Source organism: Crotalus tigris, unplaced genomic scaffold (genome assembly GCF_016545835.1).
Source record: "Crotalus tigris isolate CLP2741 ecotype Arizona unplaced genomic scaffold, ASM1654583v1 scf7180000024437.13266115, whole genome shotgun sequence".
NCBI lineage: Eukaryota > Metazoa > Chordata > Lepidosauria > Squamata > Viperidae > Crotalus > Crotalus tigris.
The window spans coordinates 3,819,211-3,841,060 of record NW_024100606.1 but is presented as its reverse complement, the minus strand read 5'-3'; the positions used below and the strand labels follow the sequence as shown (position 1 = coordinate 3,841,060).

Here is a 21,850-nt window from a genome sequence, read left to right as displayed (position 1 = left end):
AGCTTCCACTTGACGCATCCAGTCCGCAGGCCAGCAGTTTGACACCCCTGCTTTATGTATACCATTCAATGCAGCTTCCACTTGACGCATCCAGTCGACAGGCCAACAGTTTGGCACTCCTGCTTTATGTATACCATCAGCAAGTACATTCTGCTTCTTTAAATGCTCATTTATGTAAAAGAAATAGGAAAATTTCAGAGGAACTGACACCTACCAGTATTGATCAGAAGGCTACCTCTTCTCTTCTTCTTTTTTGTTTTTGTAGCTTATCTTTCAGATACTTGCAACTCTTAAAATAGGTGTTATATAAATATAGCCTGGAATTCTGTCTTTAAAGAATAATGTGTAGTAGAGATAATTCTCCTGAAACTTGAGAGCATGGGCATAACAACATCTGTACACTATGCTTTTCAATCTTGCTTTGATGATTATTAGTTTAGTTCCTCCACTTCCTTCACTTGGTGGCTATTACCAAAGGTCTTCTTGCTGTGTTAAAATTGCCCTCTATATTCAGTAAGACAAAACATGCATACTTGAAGTTATGGATAATATTAGGATTTTTGTAAAAGATAGTGAAAATGGATATGTTGTTAGTCACATGTATTGCAGGCCATTGACTATTTCAGTTGGGTCTGCATAACAGAGTGATCATAAACTTGTGTTGTGCTGAAAGCTTTTCTTGGTTTCTGGTTATACAATTTGTCAACACATCTTGAAATTCTGGCAAGATTAGCATTAAAAATAAGTTTGTCTGTTTAAATAGGTAGAGCTATATATGCAGTGTCATATGCACATTACTCCAATTTCTGTAAATCACAGGCCATCAATGTTTTGAATATATTTTACATTTTTTCCCTTCTTATCATTTATATTATATGTTCTGTTATATCTTGTTGAATCTATTGAACATAAAAGACTTAGGAGGCTGGCCAGTTCCCTGGCGATCCTTTACCAAATACTTAATTCATGATCATACCATTTTTAGAGGGAGGTAGCTATTCCTATAGATGTTATCAATGTTTGTTACTTAGCAATAATGGTAGTGCTGTAGACATCTATATATGGATTGTATATTTCATTTTGGTATTGTTTTTAACAGTATAAATAGAACTGTAGATTAGATAGTAGTTTTTTAAGCAATAGAAAATAAAACATATCTTTTTAAAGACATTTTTATTCCAGAAAAAATCGAAACAGCTTAAGACAAGTTCAGAAAAGCAAGATATGTGAAAGAATTTTGAAGGCTAAGCTGTTGCAGGTGCAAACAGAACATAGATGGTGAATTTGGTGCTAGTATTTTACAAGGAAGACCATAAGAACTTAACAGGCAATAATTATAACAGGTTAGAATAGTGAATAGTGTTTTTAAGTTTAAGTTAAATCATTTTTCTTAATTGTCTTTGCTTCTTTCAAAATTAGTGGGTGACTTAATACAAAATTATGTGTCACTTTTGAACATTGTTTGAATTAAATTATTTGGGAAAGTTAAATTCACTCACATTAAATTAACATCTCTAAGGCTTCCTAGAAGAAAGAAGGATTGCCTAATACCTCCATGTATACAGCTCTGAGCTCTTTAGAAGCAGGATTGAGCAAATGTAAGATAGCAAAAGGAATATTATTTGCTCCTCTTTTTCCTCTTTTTCATATTTCAGAATTGGCCAGAAGCTGTTATATTTACCTTTTTTAAGATTAAGATATAATTTTCCTTTTTAAAAATAGGCTTGAGGATACAATATTTTACAACACATAACATATGTGGAAATGAACATGTATAAGCACTTAGGATCTATAATGTCTAGGAGACCTTTAATTTGATCAAATCATTTTTCACATTATCATGGAAAGTTAAAATTAGCAAGTGTTCTGTTGAGAGATTTCAGTAGCATGATTATTAGATTGCAAAACTGGAATGTTTTATATTATATCTTAGAAGAAAATATGTGGGTATTTGAGTGTTCTGCAGGGTGTGTTTCTTTGTTCTTCTGTCCCCATTCCTGTACACAGGGGATTATGCAACTAATCCTTTGAGTGTAGCTTCTTAAAACAATAGCCTGGTGTTCTTTAACACTGTGTTATGTACAGTAATTTAAAGTACCTGCTTTGGTCCTGATTAGGAAAAAAGTAGTAAATATGATGTACATTCTGCATGTGAATTCAGATAACCAGATTAATTTACATGGTAGCCTAATACTTTAAAACTTACAGTGAGGTAAAAAATTATTTGATAGAAGAGACAGAATAACAACAAAAGTCCAGAAAAACGCATTTCAAAAAAGTTATAAATTGATTTGCATTTTAATGAGTGAAATAAGCAGTGCTTTTTTTCTTAAAAAAAAAAAGTGCTGGAACTCATACATGTCATATAATCCGCCTTGCCTACCCTACAAGGTTCCATCCAAAAAAAGGTGCCGAACTCCGTTCTTGGCATTCTATGAGAAAAAAAGCCCTGGAAATAAGTATTTGACTCCTTTGTAAAACATGATTTAGTACTTGGTGACAAAACCCTTGTTGGCAATCACAGAGATTAGACATTTCTTGTAGTTGACCACCAGGTTTGCGCACATCTCAGGAGGGATTTTGTCCCACTCCTCTTTGCAGATCCTCTCCAAGTCATTAAGGTTTCGAGGCTGACATTTGGCAGCTCGAACCTTCAGCTCCCTCCACAGATTTTTTATGGGATTATGGTCTGGAGACTGGCTAGGCCACTCCAGGACCTTAATGTGTTTCTTCTTGAGCCACTCTTTTGTTTCCTTGGCCATGTGTTTTGGGTCATTGCCATGTTGGAATACCTATCCACAACCCATTTTCAATGCCCTGGCTGAAGGAAGTACATTTAACAGTACATGGCCCCGTCCATTATCCCTTTGATGCAGTAAAGTTGTCCTGTCCCCTTAGCAGAAAAACTCCCTCAAAGCATAATGTTTCCATCTCCATGTTTGATGGTGAGGATAGTGTTCTTGGGGTCATAGGTAGCATTCCTCCTCCTCCAAATACGGCGAATTGAGTTGATGCCAAAGAGCTCAATTTTGGTCTCATCTGACCACAAGACTTTCACCTAGTTCTCCTCTGAATCATTCAGATGTTTATTGGCAAACTTCAGATGGGCCTGTACATATGCTTTCTTGAGCAGGAGGACCTTGCGGGCGCTGCAGGATTTCAGTCCTTCACAGTGTAGTGTGTTACCAATTGTTTTGTTGGTGACCATGAGATCATCGACAAAATCCTCCTGTGTAGTTCTGGCTGATTTCTCACGATTCTCTTGATCATTAAACTCCACGAGGAGAGATCTTGCACAGAGCCTGCGACTGAGGGAGATTGACAGTTACTTTGTGTTTCTTCCATTTGCAGATAATTGCACCAACTGCTGTCACCTTTTCACCAAGCTGCTTGACAATAGTCTTGCAGCCCATTCCAGCCTTGTGTAAGTCTACAATCTTGTCCCTGACATCCTTGGACATCTCTTTGGTCTTGGCCATGGTGGAGAGTTTGGAATCTGATTGATTGATTGCTTCTGTGGACAGTTGTCTTTTATACAGGTAAAAAACTGAGATTAGGAGCACTGCTCCTAATCTCAGCTTGTTACCTGTATACAAGACACCTGGGAGCCAGAAATCTTGCTGATTGATAGGGAATGAAATACTTATTTCACTCATTAAAATGCAAATCAATTTACCACATTTTGAAATGCATTTTTCTGGAATTTTTTTGTTGTTATTCTGTGTCTCACTGTTAAAATAAACCTACCATTAAAATTATAGACTGATCATTTCTTTGTCAGTGGGCAAAGGTACAAAATCAGCAGGGATCAAATATTTTTTCCCTCGCTGTACTTATTAAATAATTTCTCATTGAAAAGATGGAAATTCAAAAAGTCCATATTAAAATGAAAAAGTGAGTTTTGCAAATCTTACATTTTGTCTCTGGATTTAGTTTTTTTTTTTTTTTAAAGCACCTGCGTCTTAATGTTGCCCGCCTGCCTGCCTTCATCACATATACCATAAGGGAAAAAAAATCCAAATAACTGAAGTGCTGTTTCAGTCTTGTTCTGATACTTTCCCATATGCTATTTTAAAGATAGTTTTAAAATTCATTTTTATTCTGTTGATACACTTCTTAATTCTCTAATAATTCATTGTATTTATTTAAGTTTCTTACAGGTTAAAATTTCTTTTGTAAATTACTGAAGGGTCTTTGTTAATGAGTACTGAATGCAATGTAAAGATTAATAGGCAGTGATAAAACCATTCTGTAGAATCGCTCTAAAAACTTACTTTAAAATAGATTTGTAGCATCAAATATCCTTTTATTTGTGAAATTGTTTCTTTTTTTAAGGCTGTACTTCAGTTAACAGCTCACAAAAAATCTTGATTATCTCATGAGGCCCATCTCCCCCAGTATTCAGTAATCAGAAAACCATTAAAATGGATTGTGAATTGATAATCTAATTCATAAATGATATTAGACCCAGTTTTGTCTGATTTCTAGTTTAGTTGGAGACCAAGGCTGCTTTGATGGGCTCTTTATGCTGGAGTGAAAACTGAAAATAAGCACTATATCTTTGTTCTGTTAGATTTTCTGATAGCTTTTGGTACTATCAATTGTACTACTCTTTCAAATTGCCTGGTTAGATTTGGACTTGGGGATTAAGGTCAGCAACAGGCCTAGCTTGAGGGCAGGAAATGAAATTGTACTCTTATACTGGCCATAGAGAATTATCGTCTTATTTCATTCTAACATGTATATGACGTTAGAGGGAAAAGTTATCCCACAAAGTGCAGAATCATTGGTTAGAATGTAAAAGAAACAGAACAGAACAATAGAGTTGAAAGGGACCTTGGAGGTCTTCTATCCAACCTCCTACTCAGGCAGGAAACCCTATCCCATTTCAGACAAATGGCTGTCCAGTCTCTTCTTAAAAACTTCCAGTGTTGGAGCAGTCACAACTTCTGGAGGCAAGTCTTTCCACTGATTAATTGTTCTAACTGTCAGAAAATTTCTCCTTAGTTCTAGCTTGCTTCTCTCCTTTTTTAGTTTCCATCCAACTCAGCTACAGGTAGTCCTCCAACTATGACCATGATGGAATATCCTCGTAATAGTCACATGTCACAATGGCCATTAAGTGAAACATCTCACTTAATGATTCCTCCATCCCAGCTCTCCCCAATACAATTGTGAAACAAACATGCAGATTGTTAAGTGCAGCACTGGGTTCTTCAAGGATAGAGGCCTAGTTACAGGCTTAGGCCTGCTTGCCCTGGCCTTCCCAAGGCCTCCCCCATCCTCCAAGACACTCCATGCTCTGCTTTCTGCCCCTTGGGTCCTCACAAGCCTTTTCCTACTCCCACCAGGTCTTCTCATGCCTCAACCTTATTTCCATCCACCAGGCCATTCCATTGTGCTGCTTTATGAGATTGCACTGCAGAAAGTTGTAGAAAGCTTCTGCAGCACTGTGCAAATCCTTTTAAGGCAGCAACATGGGGCGGTTTGTCCATGGGCTGGAATTGCGCCATACAGCCAAGCAACAAAGAGACCCTTTCCAGCTCTATGGAAGGGTTCAAAGCTCTTCCAAAGGTAAGTGAGGAGAATGTTAAGGGTTGGTAGGGTGGAAAAATGGTTTCAGGCTACAGAGAGCCATTGGGGAAAGGATATGCTTGCACGGACCTGATAATTGGGGGGAGGGAGAGATAGTTATGGCACTGCAGCAGCCATAATTTGAGAGCCAGGTTGTAGGTAGCTTGGGGGGGGGGAAGTCTACCATAACTTCAAATGACTGTTAAGCAACTAATTGTAAGTTGAGGACTATTGCTTTATAAAAAGAAGCAGTAGAAACTTTAAGCCTTGGAGCAAAAAAAAAAAAAAAAAGACAAAATTTAGTTAAGATAGAAATTGCTATATATATATGTATGTCTTTGGTTGTTCGGGTTTTCTCCCACGTAAAACTCAGCAACAAGATCCACCCCGCACTTTGAGACAAATCCAAACAACTCGCCCTCTGGAGAGCCGAAACACAGACCACCCTCAAGACAAATACACACACCCAACAAACTCCGAAGACTACAAGAACGCCAGAAACAAACCCCTCCTCCCTCCTCCCTCACAGCCACACATGAAACAAACAGTGCATAACATCTCAGATAGGATCCTCACCAAAGCCGAAACCAATGTCCTTTCCAAAGGATTCAACTTTGCAGTCGCTCCCAAACACATCCCCACTTAAACCATTATATGTGGAGTTGAAACCAGCCTGACCAAAATCAACCCCCCAATTTTACGCGGGAGAAAACCCGAACAACCAAAGACCTACATACAAACACCCGCGAAAACCTCAGAAAACATATACATATACATACATACATACATACATACATACATACATACATACATACATACATACGAATAAAAGAATAAAATACGATCACCGGGAGGGTTAAAATAAGAATACTTTACTAAAAATATACTTATACTAAAAAGTTGCCAAGCTTTCGCTGGGGGAACTCCCCAGCATCGTCAGGGCTAAAAGGCCATTACAATAAAGGTGGTTTAAGTAGGTTCAAGTAACGTTTGCGCACGGTTCCTAGACTGTGTTACTGGCCCTGATTGGTCAGCTGATAACCAAGATGTGTCTATAACGTTATGTTCTTTTCTTCGTATGCCCTTCCCTATCCCTCCACTATTGGTCTTTGGAGGTGTTAGTAACCTTGCATCCCCTCCTCTTTCAATAATACCAACACCTGCCATATCGGGGGGAGGATTCAATCTGATGTTTTCTTGTATCTTATGATGGGGATAGAGTTCCACTAACTGTGGGTTAATATCCCTTCCCAATTGTATACCTCTCTCCTCCTTTGTCGTGTCAACAGCTCTTATCTGAGTATGGTATGCCTCAGCAATCATGTCTTTATTCCCCACCCCAGTCTTTCTTACATCCGTTCCCTCCCGTTGTTTGGCACTCAAACCGCTCTCATTACTCCTCCCCTTACTGATCGAGCGGGTTGTCATTCTATGCTTTCTCTCCCCTCTCCATGTGGGACGCTCCTCCTCGTTGCTATGGGCGCACACTCCAAGATTTTAACAAGTCTTTTAGGTGTTCCGGCTCCACTGGTATCACTTCCTCCCTCCTGGGGGGGGGGTGTGAGCCTCACATGGGGTTGTTGGGCGGTGCGTAGATCATCCATATCGGGCGCCCCCTCCCTTTCTTTCTCCGTGCGCGGGGAGTCCGTAGCCTCTATTCCAGCGTCCACATGTTGGGGTGGGAGACTCTCTTGCTGCACGGTCCGGCGCCGGTCACCTGACAAGGGGGTGTTGATGGTATAGTTATTTATGTCCGTATGCAGGCATTCCTGGCGGTGGGGATGCAAGGTTACTAATGCCTCCAAAGACCAATGGTGTGGCTTTGGGTTTGTTTTTTGCATGGATGTGTGATGGTGACATCCTGTGTGGTTTTTGTGAGTGTGGGTCTGGTATCATTTTTTGTGTTAAGGAGTCGTTTGTCAATAAGGGCGGGTTTCCAAATGGCTGGTAGGCGGGATGCAAAAAACAAACCCAAAGCCACACCGATGAGGAGGCACGACCACAAACCAGAAGCCAGACCACAGCTGCATCATTAGCCACTTTAAACCCCTCCAATCCATACATGAAGCAAACTGACACCCTCCATGAAGAGGAGGCACGACCACGAACGCGAAGCCAAAAAATAGCAAGGCAGCCCAAAATCTTAAACCCCTCTGCAACTTAGACTAACCTGAGCACAACCAAACAGAACACTCCCCCAGCCAATCAGAACACAGCCAAACCCCTAACCATTCAGAACACACCTCCACCCAATCAGAACACAGCCAAGCTCCCACCCAATCAGTTCATACCCCCACTGGCAGTTAAAAGGAAAAAACAGCTAAGACCACACATTGCTGCTCAAAGCACGAAGCTGAAAACACCAGCCTGAAGATGACGAATGGGACTTCGTCGAAACGTCGCCAAGACACTTCCAATTTTACGCGGGAGAAAACCCGAACAACCAAAGATAGATAGATAGATAGATAGATAGATAGATAGATAGATAGATAGATAGATAGATAGATAGATAGATAGATAGATAGATATATTGATTTTTTTTATAATGACAATCTTTAGTGTTTAGTAAACATCGTGTTGTCTGGGTTCATATATTTTAAAAACAATAATTTCTATAATTCCATAATCAATTTATTAATAATTTGTTTCCTTGATCTTCCCTTCTTCTAATAATATTCTCCTTTATCAACATTAGACATATATAATTCTTAATATTTTCAATGTACAAGTAACAATGACATCCATATATAACATTTTTTCTGATTCACTTATATTTCAGTTGTATTTATAAAAGTAATCTTATTAAATCACTATACATCCTGTTTTCAGAATTCTTATTTATACTTAATTTCCCCTCAATATTCAGACCATTCTTATCAGTCACAATTTTCTGAAAATTGATTACCTTTAAATATCCAAACTTTTCATTTACTTATACCATCCCAATATTTTCATATTTCATATATTATAAAGATACTATACTATTTATATATCTTATAGCATCCACATATAACATCTTTTCTGGTCGGCTTATGTTTCAATTATATTTGTAAAAGTGATCTTGTTAAGTCACTATATGTCCTGTTTTCAAAATTCTTATTTAAGAGTTTTCCCTCAGTCTTCAAACCATTCTTCTTGGTCATACTTCTCTCAAAGTTAATTACCTTTAAATGTCCTAACTTTTGATTCATATACATCGTCCCAATATTTTTACATTTCGCATATTATAAAAAACTATACTACTTATATCTTTTATCCCTCTTACTATAGCTACTTTATATCCAAAATTTTCTATTATTTTAACCATATTCAATCAACCATATTCAATCATATAGTACTCCATCTAGTAAGTCGAATCAGATCTCTTGAATCTAACTCTAGCCTTCTTCTTTTGCCAAGTAGCTTTCCAAGTTAGTATATTCCGCTTGCCATTGGATTTTTTGTATTTTTGTAAATATTATTGGGAGTGAGAAAGACAGGTTGTATATGATGTATACTTTGCTTTGGTTAATAATCTAGGAATGGGTTTTCAGCCTTTTTAAAGACATGATAGCACTTTTTCAAAATGTTTCTGGATGTGGGTTTCTTACTTCGATGGTCAAATTGCGGTTATAACATTTATACAAGTTAACTTAGTAGGTTCTCATCCTTGACAGGCAACTGTTGAATATAATTTGTTCACACTCAGATTAGCATATTACAATTTCTACATAACACTGTCTTTGAAATATATTTGCATCTACTACTAGAAGAAAATGCTGCTCCTATGGTAGTAGTGCTAACACAATATTTGATCAGATACTGCTCAGTTCCAAGAATTGGTTACTTCTTTCAAAGTCTGAAATGGGTTTCATGTAAAAATACCCCAGATGGGTTTTTCCATCAAGTGGGATAAGAGAAATTAAGTTCTAAAGTGAGGCTAAGTCGGTATACAATATATATTGGACAAAATTGCCTTGGTTGTGGTAAATAGCTCTGAAACCTATCTAGATGTTTATTCCCTGCTGGAAATATAACAGAAATGTATTCCCTTGCTTGGGTTGCCATTGTTCAATGTCACTTCTGTCTTGTTTTAATTGCTGCCCATTTTATTCTCTATCAGTCTTAAATATTTTTTTACATTCTTTTACTACATTGAAACCTCTAAGGCTCTTGGCCAAAAGTGGCAAGTATTAATACAAATACATAATATTAGTATAATTTAATTCAAAATAGTTTTGTATAGCCTGTAATCATGACTCCTAATATTTTATATTTTAAATGATAAAGGACAAAACTGATAATTAGAGAATGAGATAAAGGGTACACAAAGACCAAAATAAATGAATTTATGTTGCAGTTCTTTTTACATTCCTTAAATGTTTTTGCAGTATTCAACATCAGAAACTTATTTTTCTAAAGGCTGTTAACTAGAATTATAGTAATAAATCCATTTAGAATAGTCACTTATTTCTTTTGCCATGAGCTGCTTTCTGGATTTAAAAAACATCTGCTTAGCCCATTATATTTGACCCAGCTGGAGAAAGGATGTTGGCAAGAGGGATGAGAATAATTATTCCCTCCCTCTGTACCACTTGCCCAATATTCAACTACCTATCTCTTGGCTGCTTTAAAATGCAGACCTGCAAAACATTGGAAGATTGAATTTTATTCATATTATTGGACCCTTTGGTCAATTTCTTGAAGTAGTGAATATATTTTAGAGCTGAATTATTACTGGTTTAGCTGAGGGTTCTCAGTTGGGGGAAAGTTCGGTTGTATTTTCTCATCAACCTACTAATTTTTAAACCGCCTAGAGTTACCTTATTTAGAAGATAGGCAGCATATAAATTACATACATACATCATACATACATACATACATACATGCATGCATACATGCATACATACATACTCACTCTATGCAAAAGAGTCTTAATTTTCCTCAAATGTGGTCCAGTGTTTGCTTTCAACAATTTAATGTTATTTACTATGTGGATGAGATTATCAGAAGTTTGGGGAATGTTCCAAAAAAAGTTATTTCTTAGCACTTATTACACTGCAAAACAGCCATCTCTGCCCTCTAACTAATTTAGTATGAAAAATTATGAATGCCATGTTTATTAAAACTCTTAGCATTAATGTTCAGTATCAGTTATATGCTGAATGCATCTTGAAAATAAACTAGTGTTATTCAATATACACTATTTCCAGAAAAAGGGTGGCATGGGATGGGTGGAAATCTTAGTGTCAGTCTGATTTCTCCCCCCCCCCCCCATATTCCCTGCCCGCCTGCCTACTGCATAGGGCCTATTTTCTGCCCCTTGACAGTTTCTGCCTAACAAATGGTGTTTCTTTTTTACAGCATAATGATCCGGGACTTGTTGTGGTGATGGTAAACTTAGTGGTAATTTTTAATTTTCAGACTGAATTTACTTCTTTTTTGTCATCAGAGCACCAAATATGTTAGGCTTACTTTTCTCTGTTGTAGCCTTCATCTTTTCTGCTTGGTCTTTTCATTTCCCTTTTTTTCCTTTCCATTTCTTCATGCACTCTTTTGTGTCTGATCCTTGTTCATTAAGGGTTTAATGCTCAAAAGGGATGTTTGTGTTAGAACTGCCAAAAATTTGTGGAGATTCACTTCAAATACCAAATCTCTAATACTGTCCAAACTTGATCTCCCCACCTTTCCCAAGCACATACTGATTGTTAGCAGTTGCTACAATTCAATAGACAATTGAAATTGAAAACATTGACTGCCTTAAGAAGCAAAAGTACTAATGTATTCTTCATATTATAAAGAATTCTGTCATATTCATTTGGACAGAACAAATGTGACTCCTATAGAAATATAGTAAAAATTAAAGAAAAAGTATATAATTTAAAATACTTTTTTACGAATGTGGTTCTTTTGCTCAAAACTGCAGTCATCGTTTTGTATACAATTGGGCATAAATCCCCTTTGTCCCCTACCCTTCTTACTGAAAATGTGTGTGTGTATATATATATATATATATATATCTAAATAAAAATTGTACTTAAAATGCCTTTTCACAGATGGCTAGTGTTTACAAATTTGATCACCCTACCCAGGTTTCTAAATTTGAAATGCAGCAGGAATTTCTTCCTATATAAAAGTTGTTCAATCTGGAAAATGTTGAAACGTATTCCCAAATTAAATTTACATTGGGGATTGATTTGCTTCTATTTTAATGGCACATCAAGGGCAAAACTTCATTTAAACCTCATGTTAAATATTGTGAGGAATTACAATTCCTGTTTTATAATTAAGAAATAGAGACAAAGCTAGTAAGTCCTCTGACAGTAGTGAGACATGAACTCGGATTTCCCAAGTACAGTCTTGTCAGTTGGGCTACTTGTCAAAAAAATAACTCAATTTTTTTAGAAATGCAATTACTCAAGTATTCAAAAATATTATCTGTTATGCCACATGAAGTCCAGTTATTTCATCACGATTCAAGCTTGGACATCTTTTGGCCCAAGGGTATAATTGTGTATTTTTGAATGAGAGGAATATTGTTAACACTAATCCCCCCAGTTTGATAATGAGGGAAGTAAACATTTTGTTTTTTCACTAAAGGTATGCACCAGATAAGGTAAGTAATTCCTTTTTACCAGTGCCCTTACATCACAACTCACAGCGCATGTTGTGATGTAAAATTAAACACCCCCCCCCAAAGGCTGTGATAGTCGAAGTGCTCGTCTGCCCCATTTTGCTTTGTTTGGCTGGTTATGAGTGAATTAAAATACATATGGAATCTTCAGCATAGTTTGATTAGTTCAAAGTCAGTTTTCTTCGCAACTAGTCCTTTTCACAGCTTATAAGGAAAGGATATGGCAAAATCCAAAAAGCCCATTTTGAGTCTAGCAAGGTTTTAACATCAAGGTTAATCTTCCAAAACTCTGAAATAATTGCATGCTAAATGGGTGTTGCTGGGCATTGGTAATCTGTGTCCTGTGATCTGAGAGAATGCATCTTTTCCATTCCTCAATTTTTTTGATCTTCTAGTGTAAAGATAATTAATTTTAATATTAACTTGCTCAAACATTTGGGCCAAAAGCTAGAAGCAACAAAGAGAAAACAAGGCTAGGTCTGGCAATCAGGATATGTAGGCTTATGATTGTAAGCTGTGAGAATGGCTTGTGTTTGGTTCTCTGTAGCTTTCTGGTCTCTGCACTCCAAAGGCAAGATCTCTAACCAACCCCAAACCAATGTGTACAAAGCGACTTACCAGAGGATAATCATTCTGTCCTACTCACTCAACTGATAGATGTGATTCCCTTGCAGGTAGAACAGATCCCATCCCTATCGTTGTCAAATATGATGTCATGGGCATGGGACGGATGGAAATGGAAGTAAGTGGTCCCTGCAATGTATACTTTGTACCAGGCAAGATTAAGTGTCTATACATATTTCAAATTATGAAATGTATCTAAATGTTTCTCGAACTGGTATGCTTCTAGACTAGTTTTCATCATCGAACCCCAAGAATTATGAATGTTATAATCCAGTGCACATAGAGGGCATCAGTGGGAAAAAATCTTTTGGTCAAAGAAATACGGTAATAGTGCTTCAGTATAATATAAATGTATAATAGGCTTCAATTAACAAATGTGAGTTTCAATTAAAGCTCATTTAATTAATGTAAGCACGTTTTAAAAATTAGTTGGGCCTGTATGGCTCCTGTATATCAAACTGGGTTTCTTTTTGTTTTTTTTTGCAAAGAACAAGTTTGCTCAACTCATTACTATCAGAACACACTCAGAAGTAATATATGTAACTTAATGCCTGAAGAATGCAGCAGGTTTTTTTTATTAGATACACTGGAACAGTACTTTCTCTTTTTCAGATATGGAACCAGATATCCTAGCATTAGGTCAGAAAAGAGTCCTTCTGATTTCCACACAAAGAATCTCTTCTTTAGCTATTCCAGGATACAGGCACAGTCTGTAACAGATGCGCATTTTAAAGAATCTACTTGAAACATAAATCATCTGAAAATTAGAACTCCTGTATCCGTAGATAATGGTAGAGCTTTTAAAATAGACTTTGCGAAATATTTGGAAGAAATTTTCATGAAGGAGATAATAATAATAGTAGTAGTAGTAGTAATAATAATAATAATATAATAATAATAATAGACTGGGAGAGGTTAATATCAAGAGAGGAATATTTCAAGGAGATTCATTGTCACCATTACTATTTGTTATTGCACTGTTTCCTCTGTCAACAATACTGAATAACTCAGGACATGGCTATCAAACATCAAAAACATCTGCCAGACTATCCCATCTCCTTTACATGGATGATATGAAGCTGTATGGAAAAACATCATCTGAAATAGAATCGCTGCTCAACACTGTCCGTATATATAGCCAAGATATTGTTATGGAGTTTGGCTTGGACAAATGTGCCACACTTACTATCAAACAAGAAAAAGTAGTGAAAACTGAAGGAATCAAGATGCCCACGAAAATAACATTAAGAGTCTGGATGAGGAAGATTACTACAAATACTTGGGTATCCTTCAAGCTGACAACATCAAGCACACTGAAGTCAAGAAAAAGATTAGAGGTGAATACATCAAGAGAGTGAAGAAGATCTTAAAGTCCAACTCAATGGAGGAAATACCATAAAGGCAATCAACACCTGGGCAATTCCAGTCATTAGGTACACAGCTGGAATAGTGGACTGGACTCAAGCAGAACTAAAAGCAATGGATAGGAAAACCAGAAAAATAATGACAATGAATCGTGCCCTTCATCCATGCAGTGACATTGACAGACTTTATCTACCAAGGCAAATAGGTGGGCGTGGAATGCTACAAGTACATCAGATGGTTGAAGAAGAAAAAATGGCTTTGGAAGAATATCTGAAGAACAATGATGAAGATGCACTGAAATTAGTATATCAGGAAGGATTACTGACTACTGGAGAGACCAAACTGGCCTACAAGAAAGACCAAATGAAGAACAGAATAGAGGCATGGGAAGACAAAGCACTACATGGCCAATACATTAAAAAAATAGCTGGGAAAGCAGATAATAACAAGACCTGGCAATGGCTAAGAGCAAGAAAATTGAAGAAAGAGACTGAGGGACTAATTCTGGCTGCACAAGACCAAGCCTTAGGACAAATGCATATAAAGTCAAAATTGAGAAGACAGCAACAGACAGTAAATGCCGCCTATGCAAAGAAGCTGAAGAAACAGTGGACCACCTGGTAAGCTATTGCAAGAAGATTGCACAGACTGACTACAAGCAGCGGCATGACAAAGTAGCAACAATGGTGCATTGGAAGATCTGCAAAAAATATCATGTGCCTGTAAGCAAAAACTGGTGGGATCATAAAATAGAGAAAGTCATAGAAAATGATAAAATTAAACTGCTCTGGACTTCAGAATTCAAACAGACAAGCACCTGCAACATAACACCCCAGACTTAACAATTGTCGATAAGAAAGACAAAAAAGTCTGGATAGTGGACGTGGCAGTGCCTGGAGACAGCAGAATAGAAGAGAAAGAACTGGAGAAGATCACAAACTACAAAGACCTACAAATAGAAATAGAAAGACTGTGGCAAAAGCAAGCAAGGGTAGTACCAATAGTCATAGGCTCCTTGGGCGCAATCCCAAAACAACTGGAGCACCACTTGAACACCATTGGCATTGACAAATTCGCTATTAGTCAATTGCAAAAGGCAGCCTTACTAGGAACTGCTTCCATCCTGCGACGATACCTGTAATACCATCAAATATCCACATCTGCCTATCCTAGATCCTGGGTAAGGACTCGATAGGTAGACAAAATGCCAAATCCAGTCTGAACATCTGGCTGACTGTCGATGATCCATAATAATAATAGTTGGAAGGGACCTTGGAGGTCATCGAGTCCAAACCCTGCTTAGGCAGGAAACCCTACACCATTTCGGACAAATGGCTGTCCAATCTCTTCTTAAAAACTTCCAGTGTTGCAGGGCCTCAAAAGATTGTGTTTTCTCTAAGAGTTGATGTCACCTGTGCAAAGTCTTCTTCATTCTCTCTCAATACAGGTAGTCCTTGACTCACAACAGTTCATTTAGTGAGTGTTCAAAGTTATAATGGCACTGAAAAAACTGAGTTATGAACATTTTTCACACATACATTGCAGCATCCTCATGGTCATGCTGTGCTTGTCATGGTCATGTCTGGTTGCTCATGATGGGTACGAGGGCAAAGTCAGAGGGAGGCCCAGTCCCTCTCCATGGGAAGAGACCCAACTTTGTATCCAAAGCTTCCTTACCAATAGGATGGGAGACCCCCAGGATAGGCCAGGAGGAGGGTGAAGGGGATGGTGAAAGAGCAGTAGGACATGACTAAGGCAGGATTTCCCTCAGACCCTCCCTCTCCTTCTTTCCTTCCTTCCTAAGTACAGAGTGTTGGGAAAATATTTGAGATGAGGGAGGGAGAAAAAAGGCAAGAAAAGTAGCTGGGGAGACCCTTTGTGAGGAACGAAGAAATGCACCATCGCCTGAAAATGACCAACACATAGCCCTCGCCTACTTCACATATCTGGCTTAGTGGGCTCTGGGGAAGGGAATGCCATGAGCAGTGTGAGAGTCCACATTAGCTGCACGATGCCACCCAGTCCCCAGCCTGCCCTGTCTCGACAGGCAGTGAGGTACTCTTCACAGCGCCGAGAGGCTGAGCCAGGCAGCGCAAATCTGAAAAGAAGCGTGGCAACGCCCAGCCCCCAGCCTGCCCAGTTTTGGCAGGCAGCTGGGTGGTCTTGTGGAGCTAAGACTGAATGTGTTTCAGCATAGATGGCCACCACAAAATTGTACATTGGCTTCTGGCCGACCTGGGCCAGGACCAAGGCAGCAGGGGCCATTCCCTCACTGTTTCCAGGATGGCTTCGCGAGCCACATGAAACCACTTCACGGGTTGCTTCTGACCACGGGCCTTATATTTAACATGTCTAATGTAAAGGTTAGATTATAGGTTTGAGACAGGTAACCAAATTAAATTATCACAACGTGGAAAAGGCAAGTATTTTTTTTTTTATTTTTTTGGCAGATCTGCTGGTTGGAGTTTTATTTTCTTCCATGCAAAATTAATAGAAGGAAAATTTCCTATACTGCTTCAAAAACTGATGTATGTTCAAGTCCCAGATTTTAGAAGTTCTTTAATTTCAAAATTATTTTCTATTTAACATCTTTTTAGGGCTTTTCAATAACAGTTATGTACCATGGAACTTTCTATTACTCATCAAATGTTTCTGAAGTAGATATTGGATGTTTTCATTAGAAAAAGGCTTCCTGTGCCTCATCCCAATTTTCTTAAGCCAGTGAAATTAGATTTTTCTCTATCAAATGGAATTTTATTATTCAGAAGTAACAAATCATTAATTGCTGGCTGCAGTTAATATCCAGTCACAGAATATATACTTTTTCTTTAAAAGTTCCTAATCTTATTTTGTAGTTGGAAGTTTTCATTCAACAGCGTAGGAAAGAAAAAAGACACTATTCTATATTTTTAATTGGCATGAGTGGGCATGTACTTTGCACATTTTTTTCTTTGAAGGGGAAAGTAGATTTCTACTACAAAAAAAGTCGGTCCTCTTTTTGGGCTCCAAAATAGATCAGATTTTCTTGAAATACAATGTCTTTAGAGATATTTAGCAGGAGTAGATTAGTACATTATTGTACTTTTTATTTAACTTGCAGATGAAATAAACTGTTTGAGATACGTTATTATTTATTAATATTTCCTACTCACTGAATTTTAATGCCCAATGTGTATGACTACCTAATTTGTTTCTGCTTTGATAGCTTGATTATGCTGAAGATGCCACAGAAAGGAGGCGGGTCTTGGAAGTGGAGAAAGAAGATACTGAAGAACTAAGGCAAAAATACAAGGTACTTTCTGCTGAACTAGTTAAAGAATTTTCCATTGCAGTAGTCTATCTTAGCTAAAGCATCTCAGTGTAGAATCATTTAATATAATGTAAAATACAGATTTTATAAGCCAGGCATGCCTAAGAAAGATTTTGTGATATGACAAGATACCTGTACCATCTAATATAGGAATAGGCAAATTTGCAACATGGGATACATCATTTTAATTTGATTGTTAATAACATGGTGACATTATCAAAATGATGTATATAATTTTTTGAAGGGGGTTGCCATGATTTTAGCTTTTTAGGTATGTTAAGGTCTAATAGAAGTCATTTACACATTTTGTCATTGATGTTTTCCTTCCCAAATAGTTTGAAATTGTACATTTGGTAGATTTGCCAGATTTTGGCAATGTGATTTCTGAAAAAAAAAATAAAGTTCTTTTATGTAGGAAGCAAAAGAGAAAGTAAGAAATCACATTGCATTGAAATCAAATTACTCTTTCCTTGTATACTTCTTCTTTTGGGACATTTTTTATACTCTTTAACCAAGCTCAAGTGACATTCCTTTGAATCCTCCAAGAAGCATCTTTATCCAGTTACTTTCTTCTCCATCCTCATCTGTACAAGTCTCACTGCTAATATCAGTCTGCTGTATTTTCCTCTCTCCAAAATGCTTACTTTGTTGATGTCCTAATATAGGTTGTAAGTACTCTGAACTAGTATCAAATAATTTTAAGTGCTTAATGTTTGTTATCTCAACAGTGAGTTAAGTAGACTGGTAACTGGGAATTACACTTAATATTTTTGTTTAAGTAGTAATCTTTAGTGGGTGAGGTCAATGAAATAAAGCGAGAAGTCAACCATACTTTTTAATACCTACAAAACTGCTATTTTATAAATTCTTTCTTGAAACAATAGAAAATTGCTTCATCAATTTTCTGTAATTGTACCACTGAATTTTGAAAACATGGTAAAAATTATTCAAGAGATACAGAATGAGAGCAGAGCCAAGGCCCTGTACCAGGAAGCTAAATGTTGTAATGAAAGCATTCCCTGGTCATTTTTGTTTGATGATAGTGCTTCTTAGGGTTTAAGGCTTATCTCCTTTTGCTATTGCAGGAGTATGTGGACAAAGAAAAGGCAATTGCCAAGGCACTTGAAGACCTTCGAGCCAATTTTTACTGTGAGCTGTGTGATAAGCAGTATCAGAAACACCAAGAGTTTGACAACCATATAAATTCCTATGATCATGCTCACAAACAGGTAAAAAGCAGATTTTTTAAAATTTCATTATTTGTGCTGTATGCGTGTCAGTTTCCAACACAGTGATAACTTCCTTCAATCTGCTTAATGTTTATCTTTTTCCTTTACCCCCCCCCCCCGCAACTACATCTTGATGTTTCTTGATTTTATAAGGTCCCATTTATAGCTTAACCAAAACATCAAGGGTGACAGTTTTGTCTTAGCTCAACAAGTCAAAGCAGCATCTTTTTTTGTTTTTTTTAAACAGGAAGTACTGTTGTTGACTAGAAAATTGAAATTGGGTTCCTGACTTTTTTTGATGTTTTTCTGAGTTACCCACAGAGGATAGGTGCTAAAACCTCAAATGCTGATGTTGTAGGACAGTTTTTGAGTAGGTTAGAGTTGATGAGGTAGTTTATGCTTTGATCACATCCTGAAATGTGCACTGGGACTACCCATAAAAAATATCCAAAAATTGCAGTTGGTGCCAGTCTGTTCTGAAGAATCTGTACTGATTACACTGTTTATGATGTTGATTTTACATCCCTCATTGATCTTACTGATTGATAGCTTATTTTCCATTACAAATCAGTTCTTTTGAAGATTTCCTTTTGAAGGCTGGCCTGCTGTCAGAACCATGCTTCTAGCATGCAGTAGAAAACCTGTTCTTTTCTCAAGCTCTTGAACATGGGATCAGTTATGGAAACATCCCTTTTCCATGGGGCTAAACAACCACAACCACTCAGACTTTTCAGAATTGAGCCAAAATTTGTTCCTCCCTATCTGAAGCCAGACAGCTTTCAGACATTGGGCCATTACACCAGCAGTTTTACGTGAGCAGTCCAGGTTGAAATGAATAGCTGGATATCATCAGCATATTAAGGATATTGAACCTCACACTGATTGTGATCACAACCAGAGTTTTCATGTAGATGTTAAATAGGAAGGAAGGGAGTATTAAGTCCTAAAAGAGGCTTTCAACAGTGAGAGGACATGGGTGTGATCTCTCCCACCAACACCAATTGAAACCAACCATTGAGGAAGGAGTGAATCACTGCAACACAGTGCCTTCTTACTTGTCCAGAAGGATATCATGGTAGATGGCATTGCAAGCCACTGAGAGATCAAGGAGCAAAAGAATGGGTGCATTATTCCAATTCCATCTAAAGATCATCAAAAAGTATAGCAATACTGTATCCTGATCTAAAACAAATCTAGATCATCCATTTTCTCCAAGAGCATCTGAAGCCACAATTTGACACAATTTTCTCTTAAAGAAAGATTGGAAACTGATAGTTGTTCAGAATGGAGGGATCCAGCAGTCTCCTTTTGGGGAAGGACATATTATTCCCTCCTTCAGATCCAGCTTTACTATCATCTTCCCTCAAAAGAAGTTGATACAATCATATGGACTCATTCCTTGATTGCTCCTGGGCTACTTTATCAACCCAAGAGGGGCCAGGATGTAATAGGGTAATGGCCAGACTGATACATTGAAGGAATTTGTCCACATCCTTGAGAATCACAAAATTTAACACACTCCAGAAGATCTCACAAAACTGTATTCTGGAAACTCACTTAGACCTGCCCAGTCAGAATACAACTCAGAGCAAATCTAAACAACTTTCTCCCTAACAGAGCAGCTCACTTGAAATAGACCTCTAGATGGCTATCAGTAGATGCAAGAAGGGCAGAGAAATGACAGTGTTTCACCGCCTTTATTTTCATTATGTATGCCTAAATATGGGCTCTCATTCATGTTCAGTCAGGTTAACTTTCTGCCTTTCTCTAGAAGCACTCTAGTTGTCACTTCTGGTACTTCACCTCCCTCTTTCCTTCTCCCTCCCTCCCTCTCCCTCTCTCTCCCTCTCAAACACACACGCTCACACACAGTCCATATTAATCACAGATAACAATAGCCTTTCACTTCCTCCTTGTCTGGGTCTTCTTAGGGTTCATTCAAGTGTCAGTTATGCACACCATGTCAGCAGCTTCATGCAAAATGACATCATAGTCAAGGGTATATTTATTACACACCAACTTAGCATTCAAAAGCAGTAGCCAGGGATACCAAGACCCCATCAATCTGGTCCCAATAGTCGCCATTGAGGGCAAGTCATCAGGATTATCAAACAGCATTCCTGGTATCCCTGAGTGTGATGCATCGTCACATTCCTGCCATGTTTATCCCTGCCTTTCACTGTACCAATAATGCCTCATACAGACAGTCCTTGATTTACAATCCCAGTTGAGATCAGAATTTTGGTTGCTAAGCAAGATGGCTCTTAAGTGAGTCACACCTACTTTTGCTACCTTTTTGCCACGATTATTAAGCAAATCACTACAGTTTTTAGTAAGTCATATGATTGTTAAGTGAATCCAGCTTCCCCTATTGACTTTGCTTGTCAGAAACTGGCTGGTGATCGCAAATGGTGAACATATGATTTTGAGTCACTGCAACTATTATAAATACAAGCACCCAAATTTTGATCACAAAACCTTGGGTATGTTGCAATGGTTGTAAGAGAATAGGTTGTTAGTCACTTCTTTCAGTACCATTGTAACTTTTAACAGTTGCTAAATGAATGCTTATAATTCAATTATTACTTGTTTGTATGCATTGCCCCTGTGGTGTCCTGTGCCAGGCACATCCATCCATGTCTCCCAAACCCCCAGCACTATAGTCACACTAAACAATCACAGAAAAATAATATACACCCATCCTTCATAAGCACTCTGCTGAGTCTTCCTGATCCCCCTATGTCCTAAGGCCTCATCAACTGTTTTCAAAGCACTCTGCAGCTGTGGAGCATTTGGGCTTCTTAGGGATTCCCCACTTTAAACCAACGTAAATAAATCAATACACATTTGTTTCTGTAGTAGTGAATCATTAGCTACAACTGCTGTACCCTTTAGGGATCAACTGTTCTGTATCCCACTCTGTAATGAGTTTTTTTTTCTGGGGGAGGGGAGATGTTCAAGGATTTCTGAGTTCCAGTAGCATAGAATATCTCCTATGTCTTTGGTTATGCTTAGCATTTTCATCCACTGCTTGTAATATATGTTTGTATGCATATATGTAGATATTAGATGTTTACTTACCATATATGCTGGCGTATTAGGCGACCCGGCGTATAAGATGACCCCCGTCTTTGT

General features: G+C 37.7%; 1 protein-coding gene across 6 annotated transcripts in view; it reads left to right on the top strand.

Moving 5' to 3' along the window:
- GPATCH8 (G-patch domain containing 8) overlaps positions 1 to 21,850 on the top strand; it is a 142,002-nt gene that overhangs the window by 103,301 nt on the left and 16,851 nt on the right. For 2 of the 6 annotated variants that reach the window (XM_039331293.1, XM_039331292.1), the window contains exons 3-6: positions 10,918 to 10,959; positions 12,862 to 12,929; positions 17,382 to 17,468; positions 18,572 to 18,715. In XM_039331293.1, coding sequence (XP_039187227.1) covers positions 12,903 to 12,929; positions 17,382 to 17,468; positions 18,572 to 18,715 — 258 coding nt within the window. In that variant the 5' untranslated portion in view covers positions 10,918 to 10,959; positions 12,862 to 12,902. Of the gene's footprint in view, positions 1 to 10,917; positions 12,930 to 17,381; positions 17,469 to 18,571; positions 18,716 to 21,850 lie in introns of those variants that run through there. The other 4 variants (XM_039331291.1, XM_039331290.1, XM_039331294.1 and 1 more) reach the window with 3 other exon arrangements.